The sequence below is a fragment of the Pleurodeles waltl genome, chromosome 2_2, assembly GCF_031143425.1.
Source record: "Pleurodeles waltl isolate 20211129_DDA chromosome 2_2, aPleWal1.hap1.20221129, whole genome shotgun sequence".
Taxonomy (NCBI): domain Eukaryota; kingdom Metazoa; phylum Chordata; class Amphibia; order Caudata; family Salamandridae; genus Pleurodeles; species Pleurodeles waltl.
The window spans coordinates 293,604,154-293,623,855 of record NC_090439.1 but is presented as its reverse complement, the minus strand read 5'-3'; the positions used below and the strand labels follow the sequence as shown (position 1 = coordinate 293,623,855).

General features: G+C 47.3%; 1 protein-coding gene across 1 annotated transcript in view; it reads left to right on the top strand.

Moving 5' to 3' along the window:
* MYO10 (myosin X) overlaps positions 1–19,702 on the top strand; it is a 754,439-nt gene that overhangs the window by 618,435 nt on the left and 116,302 nt on the right. The window contains exon 32 of the mRNA XM_069219725.1: positions 19,283–19,477. Within this exon, the coding sequence (XP_069075826.1) occupies positions 19,283–19,477 (195 nt within the window). The remainder of the gene's footprint in view (positions 1–19,282; positions 19,478–19,702) is intronic.

The window sequence follows — 19,702 nt, the reverse complement described above, 5'->3', positions numbered from 1 at the left end:
GGAGGAGTCACTCGGTCCCGTGACTCGAAAGACTTCTTTGAAGAAAAACAACTTGTAACACTCCGGCCCAACACCAGATGGCGAGCTATTGCAGAACATGCGAATCTACTGCGACTGATGCCACGAACAGATGTACATTGGGTAAGTGACATTTTCATTATGTAGCGCTTACTACACCTGACAAGGCATCGAAGCGCTTTTCGGTGGGTAGCACTTGTGTCGCTGTGATTGTCAGCAGGAGAAGATAACTCAACTTTCCTTACCCACTGCTTTACACTGAGTATGTGAGAGTTCCTTTCCCCCACTATTTCTTGGATGTGAGGCTGTTACTTGACTGTCCTCAAATACATATTTTTTTGTACAGTATAAATCCAGATAACAAACTTTTCACTTGGCTTTTGTTTATCATGTTTGTCGCAACTTACATTTCTTTAGTCATCCTTGTGTGGGGCCTTATTTTGCTGCAGGATAGTTCATTGCCTTAGAGACTTCCCCAAAGTCAAGCTTTTAGAAAGTTCACTTCATTAAAACATACATACATGTTACATAATAATGCAATGATCTTTATAAATGAAAACGTGCCAGAAAAAGAGAGACAATTTATTGTGGATCTGGAACTCCTACTCTGGTTGTCCAAGTTGGAGCAAGGTTTGACTTTTAACTTTTTCTGAAGACGCGGGAACAAAGAACGCTGGGTGTCCAAAAAAATACATTTTTAAAATCTTGGTTTATTTAGAAGTTTTTAACTGAAAACACCGTAGGTCCTCAACTCATAATCTCGAGAAACATGATGCTTATCATGCATATATCTATTAATACTGAGATATTTAAAACAAATGACAACATTTGTTCAATTTGTGTCTGCCTAACAGAACATTTTAATTATCACTGTTGTAAGTCTACACCATTGACTCATAATCCAGCAGGTCTATGTTGTTTCACTGATTCTGCCTGCACAACCATCACACCCCAGCATCACATATCCTCAAAATTAACCATTGTGTCCAGGAGAAAAAAAACACTAGGTCTAAGAGTTTATCCCATCCTGTTATCTGAATTTCTGAGCATTAGAAATGTTATTTGCAGTGACATCTTCTGAAATAACTGCTTCATGAAATGTTCACAGTTATACATTTTAATACAGCCTTATTTATTGATGTTGGCGTCTAGCTTCAGGACTGGAGAGGGGGGACTAACTTATCAAGTTCACATGAGTTTGCAAACGTACTCTTTCATTTCAAAGTACAATATATAAAAATGTATCTGCCCAAGTACACACTGAATAATTAAAAAAGGAAGTGGAAATGCTTGGTGATCTTGGCCTGTATTGCACAGAGTCTCAAGAGTTTAATGGGTGTGTGCACCCGTTTCTGTTGCCGTTGGGAACTTTGGTGTACAGATTGTGTCAGCTGCACACGTAGTGCCATCATGATTCCAAGATGGGGGCATTCCCATGCTAACGAGGCAAACAGTTTTCCTCTGCGTCCGGGCATTTTTATGGACGAAGGCATTCAGGAGGTGCCCTAGCAGTGCGCTATAAAGAGAATGTGCACAGTCTGAGCGCCTGCTGTGTGTATTCTCTATAAGGGGGTCCCATGGACCCCCCCAGACATTCTCCAGCAGGTGGATGCAGTCATCCTTGCACCTGCCTTCAGTGGAATCTCTGACTGCCCCTTTGAACTACAGTCTGCTGCCACCTGCACTTTGAAAGATGAAGTACATATTTCAAATTACCACTCTGGCTTTCACAAATGCCCGGCCACAGGAGGCAGTGGGTTATTTGTAACAGGACAGTGCGCCATGTACATATGGTGGCCTCTAATCTTGTTTGATTTCAGCTCTTCTGGAACACAATTTCCATTAAATCAGCGAAAAATTACATTTCTACCTCTTTTGAACCAAAATTTAAAAAGAAAGTGTTACTCATATTTAACTTGTGTGTGTGTTTGCATGTGGAATTTAATGCTGTTTCCTTTGACACCAATATCAAATATTCTGTCAATGTGTATGTGTTTCTTCATAGTTTTTCTGTGCCTCTTGCTGTGTGTTTTCTCTTCTGACCAGTTAAGTAAGTCTAACTGTTTGATGTAGATGTACACATATGTTAGCAAAGTGTAGACAATGATGGCAAGATGGTTGACGGTTTTCAGTGGTAAACTCCTCAAAGAATAAGGGAAGTCTGAATCATCTTCTGTGTCCCACTGTAGTGCCTGTAGGCCTGCTGATTTATAGAACTATGGATATGGCTAGTAACAATGTTTAGAAACCTATAGATAAAAATATATGTTCGATGGCATCTGTCGCTGTAGATACGCATGTTCTGCAATAGCTCGCCATCTGGTGTTGGGCCGGAGTGTTACAAGTTGTTTTTCTTCGAAGAAGTCTTTCGAGTCACGGGACCGAGTGACTCCTCCTTTTGTCTCCATTGCGCATGGGCGTCGACTCCATCTTCGATTGTTTTTTTTCCGCCATCGGGTTCGGACGTGTTCCTGTCGCTCCGAGTTTCGGAACAGAAAAAATAGTTAATTTCGGAAGATTTTCGTCGGTATTGTTGCGTTCGGGATCGGCGTACTTAGATTCAACACCGCATCGAAGATCGAAGAGCTCCGGTGCCCTTCGGGGTAGTTTTTCGATCCTCCGTCGGGGCCTGGTCGGCCCGACCGCGTGCTGAGGAACGCCGATGGAACGGACCCCGTTCCGTTTCTGCCCCAAATGCCACAATAAATACCCCTACACAGACCAACACTTGGTCTGCAACCTGTGCCTGTCACCTGAGCACAGCGAAGACACCTGCGAGGCCTGTCGTGCGTTCCGGTCCCGAAAAACACTCCGAGACCGTCGAGCCAGAAGACTTCAAATGGCGTCCGCACCGACAGCCCGACGGGAGTTCGAGGAACAGGAAGAGGAAGGTACCTTCTCGATCCAAGACTCAGACTCCGAAGGATTCGACGATACACAAACCGTGAGTAAGACGTCGAAAACCACACAAAGAAACATTTACAAGGCCCAGGGGACGCCACTGCCACCAGGCCATGGCTCAACCCATAAAATCGGTGACCGACCGTCGGCACCGAAAAAGGCCCAAACAGTGCCGAGATCGTCCGACTCCGGTCGAGACACCGGCACGCAGCCTTCTCGGGACCGAGAAAGTGCTGGAGACAAGCCTCGACACCGAGATGCCGGTGTGGACACGGCTCGACGCCGAGACAGCGGCACCGAAACAGATCGACGCCGAGAGGTTTCGGCCCCGAAAAGGAAAAAAGTCACCTCGGAGCCGAAAAAACACGCAGACAAAGTTTCGATGCCGAAACAAACTGCAAGCGACCCAGCTTCAGGCTCTTATACAGAAGAGCACTCGCTAACCTCCCAAATGCAGAAGCATAGGTTTGAGGAAGAGCTACAAGCAACTGATGCGGACCATACGCAAAAGCGTATCTTCATTCAGCAGGGGACAGGAAAAATAAGCACCCTTCCCCCCATTAGGAGAAAGAGAAGGTTGGAGTTCCAGACGGAACAAGCACCACAACCAAAAGTGGTGAAAAGAGTTACACCACCACCCTCTCCTCCGCCCGTGATTAACGTTTCACCAGCACAAACGCCATCACACTCCCCAGCTCACACCACCATGAGCCAGGGTGACCAAGACCAGGACGCATGGGACCTATACGACGCCCCAGTGTCAGATAACAGCCCAGAGGCATACCCTACAAAACCATCTTGTAGGAAGTTGGCTCTGTATGTGCTATTTCAAAGTAAGGAATAGCATGCACAGAGTCCAAGGATTCCCCTTAGAGGTAAAATAGTGGTAAAAATAGATAATACTAATGCTCTATTTTGTGGTAGTGTGGTCGAGCAGTAGGCTTATCCAAGGAGTAGTGTTAAGCATTTGTTGTACATACACATAGACAATAAATGAGGTACACACACTCAGAGACAAATCCAGCCAATAGGTTTTTATATAGAAAAATATCTTTTCTTAGTTTATTTTAAGAACCACAGGTTCAAATTCTACATGTAATAGCTCGTTCGAAAGGTATTGCAGGTAAGTACTTTAGGAACTTCAAATCATCAAAATTGCATGTATACTTTTCAAGTTATTGACAAATAGCTGTTTTAAAAGTGGACACTTAGTGCAATTTTCACAGTTCCTAGGGGAGGTAAGTTTTGATTAGTTTTTCCAGGTAAGTAAGACACTTACAGGGTTCAGTTCTTGGTCCAAGGTAGCCCACCGTTGGGGGTTCAGAGCAACCCCAAAGTCACCACACCAGCAGCTCAGGGCCGGTCAGGTGCAGAGTTCAAAGTGGTGCCCAAAACACATAGGCTAGAATGGAGAGAAGGGGGTGCCCCGGTTCCGGTCTGCTTGCAGGTAAGTACCCGCGTCTTCGGAGGGCAGACCAGGGGGGTTTTGTAGGGCACCGGGGGGGACACAAGTCCACACAGAAATTTCACCCTCAGCGGCGCGGGGGCGGCCGGGTGCAGTGTAGAAACAAGCGTCGGGTTTGTAATGGAAGTCAATGGGAGATCTAGGGATCTCTTCAGCGCTGCAGGCAGGCAAGGGGGGGGTTCCTCGGGGAAACCTCCACTTGGTCAAGGGAGAGGGACTCCTGGGGGTCACTCCTCCAGTGAAAGTCCGGTCCTTCAGGTCCTGGGGGCTGCGGGTGCAGGGTCTCTCCCAGGTGTCGGGACTTTGGATTCAAGGAGTCGCGATCAGGGGAAGCCTCGGGATTCCCTCTGCAGGCGGCGCTGTGGGGGCTCAGGGGGGACAGGTTTTGGTACTCACAGTATCAGAGTAGTCCTGGGGTCCCTCCTGAGGCGTCGGATCTCCACCAGCCGAGTCGGGGTCGCCGGGTGCAGTGTTGCAAGTCTCACGCTTCTTGCGGGGAGCTTGCAGGGATCTTTAAAGTTGCTGGAAACAAAGTTGCAGCTTTTCTTGGAGCAGGTCCGCTGTCCTCGGGAGTTTCTTGTCTTTTCGAAGCAGGGGCAGTCCTCAGAGGATGTCGAGGTCGCTGGTCCCTTCGGAAGGCGTCGCTGGAGCAGGATCTTTGGAAGGCAGGAGACAGGCCGGTGAGTTTCTGGAGCCAAGGCAGTTGTCGTCTTCTGGTCTTCCGCTGCAGGGGTTTTCAGCTGGGCAGTCCTTCTTCTTGTTGCAGGAATCTAATTTTCTAGGGTTCAGGGTAGCCCTTAAATACTAAATTTAAGGGCGTGTTTAGGTCTGGGGGGTTAGTAGCCAATGGCTACTAGCCCTGAGGGTGGGTACACCCTCTTTGTGCCTCCTCCCAAGGGGAGGGGGTCACAATCCTAACCCTATTGGGGGAATCCTCCATCTGCAAGATGGAGGATTTCTAAAAGTTAGAGTCACCTCAGCTCAGGACACCTTAGGGGCTGTCCTGACTGGCCAGTGACTCCTCCTTGTTATTCTCATTATTTTCTCCGGCCTTGCCGCCAAAAAGTGGGGCCTGGCCGGAGGGGGCGGGCAACTCCACTAGCTGGAGTGTCCTGCTGGGTTGGCACAAAGGAGGTGAGCCTTTGAGGCTCACCGCCAGGTGTGACAATTCCTGCCTGGGAGAGGTGTTAGCATCTCCACCCAGTGCAGGCTTTGTTACTGGCCTCAGAGTGACAAAGGCACTCTCCCCATGGGGCCAGCAACATGTCTCGGTTTGTGGCAGGCTGCTAAAACTAGTCAGCCTACACAGATAGTCGGTTAAGTTTCAGGGGGCACCTCTAAGGTGCCCTCTGTGGTGTATTTTACAATAAAATGTACACTGGCATCAGTGTGCATTTATTGTGCTGAGAAGTTTGATACCAAACTTCCCAGTTTTCAGTGTAGCCATTATGGTGCTGTGGAGTTCGTGTTTGGCAGACTCCCAGACCATATACTCTTATGGCTACCCTGCACTTACAATGTCTAAGGTTTTGTTTAGACACTGTAGGGGTACCATGCTCATGCACTGGTACCCTCACCTATGGTATAGTGCACCCTGCCTTAGGGCTGTAAGGCCTGCTAGAGGGGTGTCTTACCTATACTGCATAGGCAGTGAGAGGCTGGCATGGCACCCTGAGGGGAGTGCCATGTCGACTTACTCGTTTTGTCCTCACTAGCACACACAAGCTGGCAAGCAGTGTGTCTGTGCTGAGTGAGAGGTCTCCAGGGTGGCATAAGACATGCTGCAGCCCTTAGAGACCTTCCTTGGCATCAGGGCCCTTGGTACTAGAAGTACCAGTTACAAGGGACTTATCTGGATGCCAGGGTCTGCCAATTGTGGATACAAAAGTACAGGTTAGGGAAAGAACACTGGTGCTGGGGCCTGGTTAGCAGGCCTCAGCACACTTTCAATTGTAAACATAGCATCAGCAAAGGCAAAAAGTCAGGGGGCAACCATGCCAAGGAGGCATTTCCTTACACAACCCCCCCCCAAACGAAAGAGGATGAGACTAACCTTTCCCAAGAGAGTCTTCATTTTCTAAGTGGAAGAACCTGGAAAGGCCATCTGCATTGGCATGGGCAGTCCCAGGTCTGTGTTCCACTATAAAGTCCATTCCCTGTAGGGAGATGGACCACCTCAACAGTTTAGGATTTTCACCTTTCATTTGCATCAGCCATTTGAGAGGTCTGTGGTCAGTTTGAACTAGGAAGTGAGTCCCAAAGAGGTATGGTCTCAGCTTCTTCAGGGACCAAACCACAGCAAAGGCCTCCCTCTCAATGGCACTCCAACGCTGCTCCCTGGGGAGTAACCTCCTGCTAATGAAAGCAACAGGCTGGTCAAGGCCATCATCATTTGTTTGGGACAAAACTGCCCCTATCCCATGTTCAGAGGCATCAGTCTGCACAATGAACTGCTTAGAATAATCTGGAGCTTTGAGAACCGGTGCTGAGCACATTGCCTGTTTCAGGGTGTCAAAGGCCTGTTGGCAGTCCACAGTCCAGTTTACTTTCTTGGGCATTTTCTTGGAGGTGAGTTCAGTGAGGGCTGTCACAATGGATCCATATCCCTTCACAAACCTCCTGTAGTACCCAGTCAAGCCAAGGAATGCCCTGACTTGAGTCTGGGTTTTTGGAGCTACCCAGTCCAGAATAGTCTGGATCTTGGGTTGGAGTGGCTGAACTTGGCCTCCACCTACAAGGTGTCCCAAGTAAACCACAGTTCCCTGCCCTATCTGGCATTTGGATGCCTTGATAGAGAGGCCTGCAGATTGCAGAGCCTTCAAAACCTTTCTCAGGTGGACCAGGTGATCCTGCCAGGTGGAGCTAAAGACAGCAATATCATCAAGATAAGCTGTGCTAAAGGACTCCAAGCCAGCAAGGACTTGATTCACCAACCTTTGGAAGGTGGCAGGGGCATTCTTTAAACCAAAGGGCATAACAGTAAACTGATAATGCCCATCAGGTGTGGAGAATGCTGTCTTTTCTTTTGCTCCAGGTGCCATTTTTATTTGCCAGTACCCTGCTGTCAAGTCAAAGGTACTTAGAAATTTGGCAGCACCTAATTTATCAATGAGCTCATCAGCTCTTGGAATTGGATGGGCATCTGTCTTGGTGACAGAATTGAGCCCTCTGTAGTCCACACAAAACCTCATCTCTTTCTTTCCATCTTTGGTGTGAGGTTTGGGGACTAAGACCACTGGGCTAGCCCAGGGGCTGTCAGAGCGCTCAATCACTCCCAATTCCAGCATCTTGTGGACTTCCACCTTGATGCTTTCCTTAACATGGTCAGACTGTCTGAAGATTTTGTTCTTGACAGGCATGCTGTCTCCTGTGTCCACATCATGGGTACACAGGTGGGTCTGACCAGGGGTTAGGGAGAAAAGCTCAGGAAACTGTTGTAGGACTCTCCTACAATCAGCCTGCTGTTGGCCAGAGAGGGTGTCTGAGTAGATCACTCCATCTACTGTGCCATCTTTTGGGTCTGATGACAGAAGATCAGGGAGAGGTTCACTCTCTGCTTCCTGATCCTCATCTGTTACCATTAACAGATTCACATCAGCCCTGTCATGGAAGAGCTTAAGGCGGTTCACATGGATCACCCTCTTGGGGCTCCTGCTTGTGCCCAGGTCCACCAAGTAGGTGACCTGACTCTTCCTCTCTAGTACTGGGTAAGGGCCACTCCATTTGTCCTGGAGTGCCCTGGGAGCCACAGGCTCCAGAACCCAGACTTTCTGCCCTGGTTGGAACTCAACCAGTGCAGCCTTTTGGTCATACCAAAACTTCTGGAGCTGTTGGCTGGCCTCAAGGTTTTTGGTTGCCTTTTCCATGTACTCTGCCATTCTAGAGCGAAGGCCAAGTACATAGTCCACTATGTCCTGTTTAGGCTCATGGAGAGGTCTCTCCCAGCCTTCTTTAACAAGGGCAAGTGGTCCCCTTACAGGATGACCAAACAGAAGTTCAAAGGGTGAGAACCCTACTCCCTTCTGTGGTACCTCCCTGTAAGCGAAAAGCAGACATGGCAGGAGGACATCCCATCTCCTTTTGAGTTTTTCTGGGAGCCCCATGATCATGCCCTTTAATGTCTTGTTGAATCTCTCAACTAAGCCATTAGTTTGTGGATGGTAAGGTGTAGTGAATTTATAAGTCACTCCACACTCATTCCACATGTGCTTTAGGTATGCTGACATGAAGTTGGTACCTCTGTCAGACACCACCTCCTTAGGGAAACCCACTCTGGTAAAGATACCAATGAGGGCCTTGGCTACTGCAGGGGCAGTAGTCGACCTAAGGGGAATAGCTTCAGGATACCTGGTAGCATGATCCACTACTACCAGGATATACATATTTCCTGAGGCTGTGGGAGGTTCCAGTGGACCAACTATGTCCACACCCACTCTTTCAAAGGGCACCCCCACCACAGGAAGTGGAATGAGGGGGGCCTTTGGATGCCCACCTGTCTTACCACTGGCTTGACAGGTGGGGCAGGAGAGGCAAAACTCCTTAACCATGTTGGACATATTGGGCCAGTAGAAGTGGTTGACTAACCTCTCCCACGTCTTGGTTTGTCCCAAATGTCCAGCAAGGGGAATGTCATGGGCCAATGTTAGGATGAACTCTCTGAACAGCTGAGGCACTACCACTCTCCTAGTGGCACCAGGTTTGGGGTCTCTGGCCTCAGTGTACAGGAGCCCATCTTCCCAATAGACCCTATGTGTTCCATTTTTCTTGCCTTTGGACTCTTCAGCAGCTTGCTGCCTAAGGCCTTCAAGAGAGGGACAGGTTTCTTGTCCCTTACACAGCTCTTCCCTTGAGGGTCCCCCTGGGCCTAAGAGCTCAACCTGATAAGGTTCAAGCTCCAAAGGCTCAGTTCCCTCAGAGGGCAGAACTTCTTCCTGAGAAGAGAGGTTCCCTTTCTTTGGCTGTGTTGCAGTTGGTTTCCCAACTGACTTTCCTGTTCTCTTGGTAGGCTGGGCCATTTTTCCAGACTCCAGCTCTACTTTTTCACCCTGTGCCTTGCATTGTGCTCTTGTTTTCACACACACCAGTTCAGGGATACCCAGCATTGCTGCATGGGTTTTTAGTTCTACCTCAGCCCATGCTGAGGACTCCAGGTCATTTCCAAGCAGACAGTCCACTGGGATATTTGAGGAGACCACCACCTGTTTCAGGCCATTGACCCCTCCCCATTCTAAAGTAACCATTGCCATGGGATGTACTTTTCTCTGATTGTCAGCGTTGGTGACTGTGTAAGTTTTTCCAGTCAGGTATTGGCCAGGGGAAACCAGTTTCTCTGTCACCATGGTGACACTGGCACCTGTATCCCTCAGGCCCTCTATTCTAGTCCCATTAATTAAGAGTTGCTGTCTGTATTTTTGCATGTTAGGCGGCCAGACAGCTAGTGTGGCTAAATCCACCCCACCCTCAGAAACTAGAGTAGCTTCAGTGTGGACCCTGATTTGCTCTGGGCACACTGTTGATCCCACTTGGAGACTAGCCATACCAGTGTTACCTGGATGGGAGTTTGGAGTGGAACCTTTCTTGGGACAGGCCTTGTCTCCAGTTTGGTGTCCATGCTGTTTACAGCTATGACACCAGGCCTTTTTGGGATCAAAGTTTTTACCCTTGTACCCATTGTTTTGTGAAGAGGCTCTGGGCCCCCCCTCCTGTGCAGGTTTTTGGGGGCCTGTAGAAGACTCTTTACTATTTTTAGTTTTGGTTGTCTCATCACCCTTCTGCTGGGGAGTCTTTGTGACCCCTTTCTTTTGGTCACCCCCTGTTGAAGTCTTGGACACCCTTGTCTTGACCCAATGGTCCGCCTTCTTTCCCAATTCTTGGGGAGAAATTGGTCCTAGGTCTACCAGATGCTGATGCAGTTTATCATTGAAACAATTACTTAACAGGTGTTCTTTCACAAATAAATTGTACAGCCCATCATAATTACTTACACCACTGCCTTGAATCCAACCATCTAGTGTTTTCACTGAGTAGTCAACAAAGTCAACCCAGGTCTGGCTCGAGGATTTTTGAGCCCCCCTGAACCTAATCCTGTACTCCTCAGTGGAGAATCCAAAGCCCTCAATCAGGGTACCCTTCATGAGGTCATAAGATTCTGCATCTTGTCCAGAGAGTGTGAGGAGTCTATCCCTACACTTTCCTGTGAACATTTCCCAAAGGAGAGCACCCCAGTGAGATTTGTTCACTTTTCTGGTTACACAAGCCCTCTCAAAAGCTGTGAACCATTTGGTGATGTCATCACCATCTTCATATTTAGTTACAATCCCTTTGGGGATTTTCAACATGTCAGGAGAATCTCTGACCCTATTTATATTGCTGCCACCATTGATGGGTCCTAGGCCCATCTCTTGTCTTTCCCTCTCTATGGCTAGGATCTGTCTTTCCAAAGCCAATCTTTTGGCCATCCTGGCTAACTGGATGTCCTCTTCACTGGGGCTATCCTCAGTGATTTCAGAGGTGTTGGTCTCTCCTGTGAGGGAACCAGCATCTCTGACTATTATTTTAGGAGTCAGGGTTTGAGGGACCCTGTTCTCCCTAGATAGGACTGGTAGGGGGGAATTGTCCTCCAAGTCACTATCCTCTTCCTCTGAGTTGCCACCCTCAGAGGGGTTGGCCTTTTCAAACTCTGCCAAAAGCTCCTGGAGCTGTATTTTGGTAGGTTTGGGGCCCATTGTTATTTTCTTTAGTTTACAGAGTGACCTTAGCTCTCTCATCTGTAGATGGAGGTAAGGTGTGGTGTCGAGTTCCACCACATTCACATCTGTGCTAGACATTATGCTTCTAAAAGTTGGAATACTTTTTAAGAGACTAAAACTGATTCTAGAATCTAATTCAAACTTTTAACAAACTTTTAAACTCTAAAAGAAATGCTAAACAGGATCTAACACAAGGCCCTAGCAGGTCTTTTAAGAATTTAGAAAACTTTTCAAATTGCAAAAATCAATTTCTAATGACAATTTTGGAATTTGTCGTGTGATCAGGTATTGGCTGAGTAGTCCAGCAAATGCAAAGTCTTGTATCCCACCGCTGCCACCAATGTAGGAAGTTGGCTCTGTATGTGCTATTTCAAAGTAAGGAATAGCATGCACAGAGTCCAAGGATTCCCCTTAGAGGTAAAATAGTGGTAAAAATAGATAATACTAATGCTCTATTTTGTGGTAGTGTGGTCGAGCAGTAGGCTTATCCAAGGAGTAGTGTTAAGCATTTGTTGTACATACACATAGACAATAAATGAGGTACACACACTCAGAGACAAATCCAGCCAATAGGTTTTTATATAGAAAAATATCTTTTCTTAGTTTATTTTAAGAACCACAGGTTCAAATTCTACATGTAATAGCTCGTTCGAAAGGTATTGCAGGTAAGTACTTTAGGAACTTCAAATCATCAAAATTGCATGTATACTTTTCAAGTTATTGACAAATAGCTGTTTTAAAAGTGGACACTTAGTGCAATTTTCACAGTTCCTAGGGGAGGTAAGTTTTGATTAGTTTTTCCAGGTAAGTAAGACACTTACAGGGTTCAGTTCTTGGTCCAAGGTAGCCCACCGTTGGGGGTTCAGAGCAACCCCAAAGTCACCACACCAGCAGCTCAGGGCCGGTCAGGTGCAGAGTTCAAAGTGGTGCCCAAAACACATAGGCTAGAATGGAGAGAAGGGGGTGCCCCGGTTCCGGTCTGCTTGCAGGTAAGTACCCGCGTCTTCGGAGGGCAGACCAGGGGGGTTTTGTAGGGCACCGGGGGGGACACAAGTCCACACAGAAATTTCACCCTCAGCGGCGCGGGGGCGGCCGGGTGCAGTGTAGAAACAAGCGTCGGGTTTGTAATGGAAGTCAATGGGAGATCTAGGGATCTCTTCAGCGCTGCAGGCAGGCAAGGGGGGGGTTCCTCGGGGAAACCTCCACTTGGTCAAGGGAGAGGGACTCCTGGGGGTCACTCCTCCAGTGAAAGTCCGGTCCTTCAGGTCCTGGGGGCTGCGGGTGCAGGGTCTCTCCCAGGTGTCGGGACTTTGGATTCAAGGAGTCGCGATCAGGGGAAGCCTCGGGATTCCCTCTGCAGGCGGCGCTGTGGGGGCTCAGGGGGGACAGGTTTTGGTACTCACAGTATCAGAGTAGTCCTGGGGTCCCTCCTGAGGCGTCGGATCTCCACCAGCCGAGTCGGGGTCGCCGGGTGCAGTGTTGCAAGTCTCACGCTTCTTGCGGGGAGCTTGCAGGGATCTTTAAAGTTGCTGGAAACAAAGTTGCAGCTTTTCTTGGAGCAGGTCCGCTGTCCTCGGGAGTTTCTTGTCTTTTCGAAGCAGGGGCAGTCCTCAGAGGATGTCGAGGTCGCTGGTCCCTTCGGAAGGCGTCGCTGGAGCAGGATCTTTGGAAGGCAGGAGACAGGCCGGTGAGTTTCTGGAGCCAAGGCAGTTGTCGTCTTCTGGTCTTCCGCTGCAGGGGTTTTCAGCTGGGCAGTCCTTCTTCTTGTTGCAGGAATCTAATTTTCTAGGGTTCAGGGTAGCCCTTAAATACTAAATTTAAGGGCGTGTTTAGGTCTGGGGGGTTAGTAGCCAATGGCTACTAGCCCTGAGGGTGGGTACACCCTCTTTGTGCCTCCTCCCAAGGGGAGGGGGTCACAATCCTAACCCTATTGGGGGAATCCTCCATCTGCAAGATGGAGGATTTCTAAAAGTTAGAGTCACCTCAGCTCAGGACACCTTAGGGGCTGTCCTGACTGGCCAGTGACTCCTCCTTGTTATTCTCATTATTTTCTCCGGCCTTGCCGCCAAAAAGTGGGGCCTGGCCGGAGGGGGCGGGCAACTCCACTAGCTGGAGTGTCCTGCTGGGTTGGCACAAAGGAGGTGAGCCTTTGAGGCTCACCGCCAGGTGTGACAATTCCTGCCTGGGAGAGGTGTTAGCATCTCCACCCAGTGCAGGCTTTGTTACTGGCCTCAGAGTGACAAAGGCACTCTCCCCATGGGGCCAGCAACATGTCTCGGTTTGTGGCAGGCTGCTAAAACTAGTCAGCCTACACAGATAGTCGGTTAAGTTTCAGGGGGCACCTCTAAGGTGCCCTCTGTGGTGTATTTTACAATAAAATGTACACTGGCATCAGTGTGCATTTATTGTGCTGAGAAGTTTGATACCAAACTTCCCAGTTTTCAGTGTAGCCATTATGGTGCTGTGGAGTTCGTGTTTGGCAGACTCCCAGACCATATACTCTTATGGCTACCCTGCACTTACAATGTCTAAGGTTTTGTTTAGACACTGTAGGGGTACCATGCTCATGCACTGGTACCCTCACCTATGGTATAGTGCACCCTGCCTTAGGGCTGTAAGGCCTGCTAGAGGGGTGTCTTACCTATACTGCATAGGCAGTGAGAGGCTGGCATGGCACCCTGAGGGGAGTGCCATGTCGACTTACTCGTTTTGTCCTCACTAGCACACACAAGCTGGCAAGCAGTGTGTCTGTGCTGAGTGAGAGGTCTCCAGGGTGGCATAAGACATGCTGCAGCCCTTAGAGACCTTCCTTGGCATCAGGGCCCTTGGTACTAGAAGTACCAGTTACAAGGGACTTATCTGGATGCCAGGGTCTGCCAATTGTGGATACAAAAGTACAGGTTAGGGAAAGAACACTGGTGCTGGGGCCTGGTTAGCAGGCCTCAGCACACTTTCAATTGTAAACATAGCATCAGCAAAGGCAAAAAGTCAGGGGGCAACCATGCCAAGGAGGCATTTCCTTACACATCTCCACCAGAAGACAGCACCGCGTACTCTCAGGTGGTGGCTAGAGCAGCACAATTTCACAACGTAAGCCTCCACTCAGAACAGGTCGAGGATGATTTCTTGTTCAACACACTCTCCTCCACCCACAGCTCCTACCAAAGCCTGCCTATGCTCCCTGGTATGCTCCGGCACGCAAAAGACATATTTAAGGACCCGGTCAAAAGTAGGGCAATCACACCAAGGGTGGAAAAAAAGTATAAGCCGCCTCCTACGGACCCGGCTTTCATCACAACACAGCTGCCACCAGACTCTGTTGTTGTAGGAGCAGCTAGGAAAAGGGCCAACTCTCACACATCTGGAGATGCACCACCCCCAGATAAAGAAAGCCGCAAGTTTGATGCAGCTGGTAAGAGAGTCGCAGCACAAGCTGCAAACCAGTGGCGCATCGCGAACTCCCAGGCACTACTTGCGCGCTATGACAGAGCCCACTGGGACGAGATGCAACATCTCATTGAACATCTGCCCAAAGACTTCCAAAATAGGGCAAAACAAGTGGTTGAGGAGGGACAGGCCATCTCCAACAACCAGATCCGCTCCTCCATGGACTCTGCAGATACAGCTGCACGGACAATTAATACATCTGTAACTATCAGAAGGCATGCATGGCTCCGAACGTCTGGATTTAAACCAGAGATTCAACAAGCAGTTCTCAATATGCCTTTTAATGAAAAAGAACTGTTCGGTCCAGAAGTGGACACAGCGATTGAGAAACTAAAAAAAGATACGGACACTGCCAAAGCCATGGGCGCACTCTACTCCCCGCAGAGCAGAGGGAATTACAGCTCATTCCGTAAAACGCCCTTTCGAGGGGGGTTTCGGGGTCAAAGCACACAAGCCAGCACCTCACAAGCCACACCGTCCAGTTACCAAGGACAGTATAGAGGAGGTTTTCGGGGACAATATAGAGGAGGGCAATTCCCTAGAAATAGAGGAAGATTCCAAAGCCCCAAAACCCCTACTACTAAACAGTGACTCACATGTCACTCACCCCCTCCACACAACACCAGTGGGGGGACGAATAGGTCATTATTACAGAGCATGGGAGAAAATCACTACAGACACTTGGGTTCTAGCAATTATCCAACATGGTTACTGCATAGAATTTCTACAGTTCCCTCCAAACATACCACCAAAAGCACAAAATTTAACAACACACCATTCCAATCTCCTAGAGATAGAAGTGCAGGCACTATTGCAAAAGAATGCAATCGAATTAGTGCCAAACACACAAATAAACACAGGAGTTTACTCACTGTACTTTCTGATACCAAAGAAGGACAAAACACTAAGACCAATCCTAGACCTCAGAGTAGTCAACACTTTCATCAAATCAGACCACTTCCACATGGTCACACTACAAGAAGTATTGCCATTGCTAAAGCTGCACGACTACATGGCAACTTTAGACCTCAAGGATGCTTATTTCCATATACCAATACACCCATCGCACAGGAAATACCTAAGGTTTGTATTCAAAGGAATACATTACCAATTCAAGGTACTGCCTTTCGGATTAACAACCGCACCAAGAGTCTTTACCAAATGTCTAGCGGTAGTCGCTGCACACATCAGAAGGCAGCAAATACATGTGTTCCCATATCTAGACGACTGGCTAATCAAGGCCCATTCGTTAATAGAGTGCTCAAATCACACAAATCATATCATACAAACCCTCTTCAAACTAGGGTTCACCGTCAATTTCACAAAATCCAAAATTCTGCCACGCAAGGTACAACAATACCTGGGAGCCATAATAGACACATCAAAAGGAGTAGCCACTCCAAGTCCACAAAGAATTCAAAATTTCAACACCATCATACAACGCATGTATCCAACACAAAAGATACAAGCAAAGATGGTATTACAACTCCTAGGCATGATGTCATCATGCATAGCCATTGTCCCAAACGCAAGACTGCACATGAGGCCCTTACAACAATGCCTAGCATCACAGTGGTCTCAAGCACAGGGTCACCTTCTAGATCTGGTGTTAATAGACCGCCAAACTTACCTCTCGCTTCTGTGGTGGAACAACATAAATTTAAACAAGGGGCGGCCTTTCCAAGACCCAGTGCCACAATACGTAATAACAACAGATGCTTCCATGACAGGGTGGGGAGCACACCTCGATCAACACAGCATACAAGGACAATGGAACGTACATCAAACAAAACTGCATATCAATCACCTAGAACTTCTTGCAGTTTTTCAAGCACTAAAAGCTTTCCAACCAATAATAGTTCACAAATACATTCTCGTCAAAACAGACAACATGACAACAATGTATTATCTAAACAAGCAGGGAGGGACGCACTCCACGCAGTTAAGCCTGTTAGCACAAAAAATTTGGCATTGGGCAATTCACAACCAAATTCGCCTAATTGCACAGTTTATACCAGGGATACAAAATCAACTCGCAGACAATCTCTCTCGAGATCACCAACAGGTCCACGAATGGGAAATTCACCCCCAAATACTGAACACTTATTTCAAACTCTGGGGAACACCTCAGATAGACTTGTTTGCGACAAGGGAGAACGCAAAATGCCAAAACTTCGCATCCAGATACCCACACAAACAATCCCAAGGCAATGCCCTATGGATGAACTGGTCAGGGATATTTGCTTACGCTTTTCCTCCTCTCCCTCTCCTTCCTTACCTGGTAAACAAACTCAGTCAAAGCAAACTCAAACTCATATTGATAGCACCAACTTGGGCAAGGCAACCCTGGTACACAACGCTGCTAGACCTATCAGTGGTACCCTGCATCAAATTGCCCAACAGGCCAGATCTGTTAACACAGCACAACCAAAAGATCAGACACCCAGATCCAGCATCGCTGAATCTAGCAATCTGGCTCCTGAAATCCTAGAATTCGGGCACTTACAACTTACCCAAGAATGTATGGAAGTCATAAAACAAGCAAGAAGGCCATCCACCAGGCACTGCTATGCAAGTAAATGGAAGAGGTTTGTTTGCTACTGCCATATTAATCAAATACAACCATTACACACAACTCCAGAACATGTAGTGGGTTACTTGCTTCACTTACAAAAATCTAACCTAGCTTTCTCTTCCATTAAGATTCACCTTGCAGCAATATCTGCATACCTGCAGACTACCTATTCAACTTCCCTATATAAAATACCAGTCATTAAAGCATTCATGGAGGGCCTTAGGAGAATTATACCACCAAGAACACTACCTGTTCCTTCATGGAACCTAAATGTTGTCCTAACTAGACTTATGGGTCCACCTTTTGAACCCATGCACTCCTGCGACATACAGTTCCTAACCTGGAAGGTGGCATTTCTCATCGCCATTACTTCCCTGAGAAGAGTAAGCGAGATTCAGGCGTTTACTATACAGGAACCTTTTATACAACTACACAAAAATAAAGTCGTCCTAAGGACCAATCCTAAATTTTTGCCAAAAGTTATTTCACCGTTCCATCTAAATCAAACAGTGGAACTTCCGGTGTTCTTTCCACAGCCAGATACCGTAGCTGAAAGGGCACTACATACATTAGATGTCAAAAGAGCATTAATGTATTACATTGACAGAACAAAGAACATCAGAAAGACTAAACAACTCTTTATTGCATTTCAAAAACCTCATGCAGGAAACCCAATTTCAAAACAAGGTATAGCCAGATGGATAGTTAAATGCATCCAAATCTGCTACCTTAAAGCTAAACGACAGCTGCCCATTACACCAAGGGCACACTCAACCAGAAAGAAAGGTGCTACCATGGCCTTTCTAGGAAACATCCCAATGCAAGAAATATGTAAGGCAGCCACATGGTCTACGCCTCACACATTCACCAAGCACTACTGTGTAGACGTGTTATCCGCACAACAAGCCACAGTAGGTCAAGCTGTATTAAGGACATTATTTCAGACTACTTCCACTCCTACAGGCTGATCCACTGCTTTTGGGGAAATAACTGCTTACTAGTCTATTGCAGAACATGCGTATCTACAGCGACAGATGCCATCGAACTGAAAATGTCACTTACCCAGTGTACATCTGTTCGTGGCATCAGTCGCAGTAGATTCGCATGTGCCCACCCGCCTCCCCGGGAGCCTGTAGCAGTTTGGAAGTTACCTTCAATTATTTATATATGTATCATCTCAACCTTAAATAAGTGCATACTTAGTCACTCCATTGCATGGGCACTATTACTACAATTCAACTCCTACCTCACCCTCTGCGGGGAAAAACAATCGAAGATGGAGTCGACGCCCATGCGCAATGGAGACAAAAGGAGGAGTCACTCGGTCCCGTGACTCGAAAGACTTCTTCGAAGAAAAACAACTTGTAACACTCCGGCCCAACACCAGATGGCGAGCTATTGCAGAACATGCGAATCTACTGCGACTGATGCCACGAACAGATGTACACTGGGTAAGTGACATTTTCAATATTTCGGGAGTCCTCATAGTATCCTGACCTTCGCCTTTGTGTATGAGAACCTTAACGGTAGTTAAGCATTAGTTTTTAATGTAATGGTTCTTGCCTCTCAAAAGTGGACTGACAAGGTTGTCACTCTTTCAATCAAATTTGTATGCCTGATTCGTGATGCATGTTATTTGAATTGGAAATCATGAGCTGTTATTACTAGTAGGCAGGGAATACCATGCAGTATTTTTACCATACTCTGCGCTTTTCCCCGGGGCAAAGTTACATGACAGTTCTCAGTTTTGCTGCTTGGAATGAAGGATAACCTGTGGAAATTGAATTATCACATCCAATTGCAGCTCATTTCCTTACAGCCAACCCAGTTTCCACATGTAAATTTCACCAATTGTTACTTGACAAATTGTGCTTGTGAGAAAATAACAGATATGCAGTATTACCACACATTTTACAATACTGGAATCAAACTCACATTGTGTCTGTACTTAATCCAGTATTTCACACAACTTAGAATGAGGGCCAGAGTGTCAGAACTACATTTGGCAGATATCTTGAGTAGCACCTACCTACATTCATATTATAGCTTGGATATAGTGAACCTTGTGATAGAGTTGTGTCTGTTTTATACAGCTGACACCGCAAGTGTTTTTCTTTGTTGTTGAAGGATGGCTGCACAAGGAGGTGAAGAACAGCCCCCGGATGACCTCAATGAAGATGAAGAAGCGCTGGTTTGTCCTAACCCACAACTCTTTGGACTACTACAAGAGTTCAGAGAAGAGCTCCCTCAAGCTGGGTACCCTGGTCCTCAACAGTCTGTGCTCAGTGGTACCTCCTGATGAAAAGATCTTCAAAGAGACTGGTAGGAGGATGTAGTTTCTGGTGTTTATTATTCATACTTGCTAACATCTCTTTTAATGTGCTTGACATTATTTCTTAAAACTTGCATCTCGGCCAGTATGGATGCACAAGTGTGAACGGAGATGTGCAAATTGCAGGGCACCCTTGAGTGCCCTAGAGAGTCAACTGTTCATCGCAAAGACTGTTTAAGGGAGGCTGTTATGAAGTACACGTATGATTCTTTTCT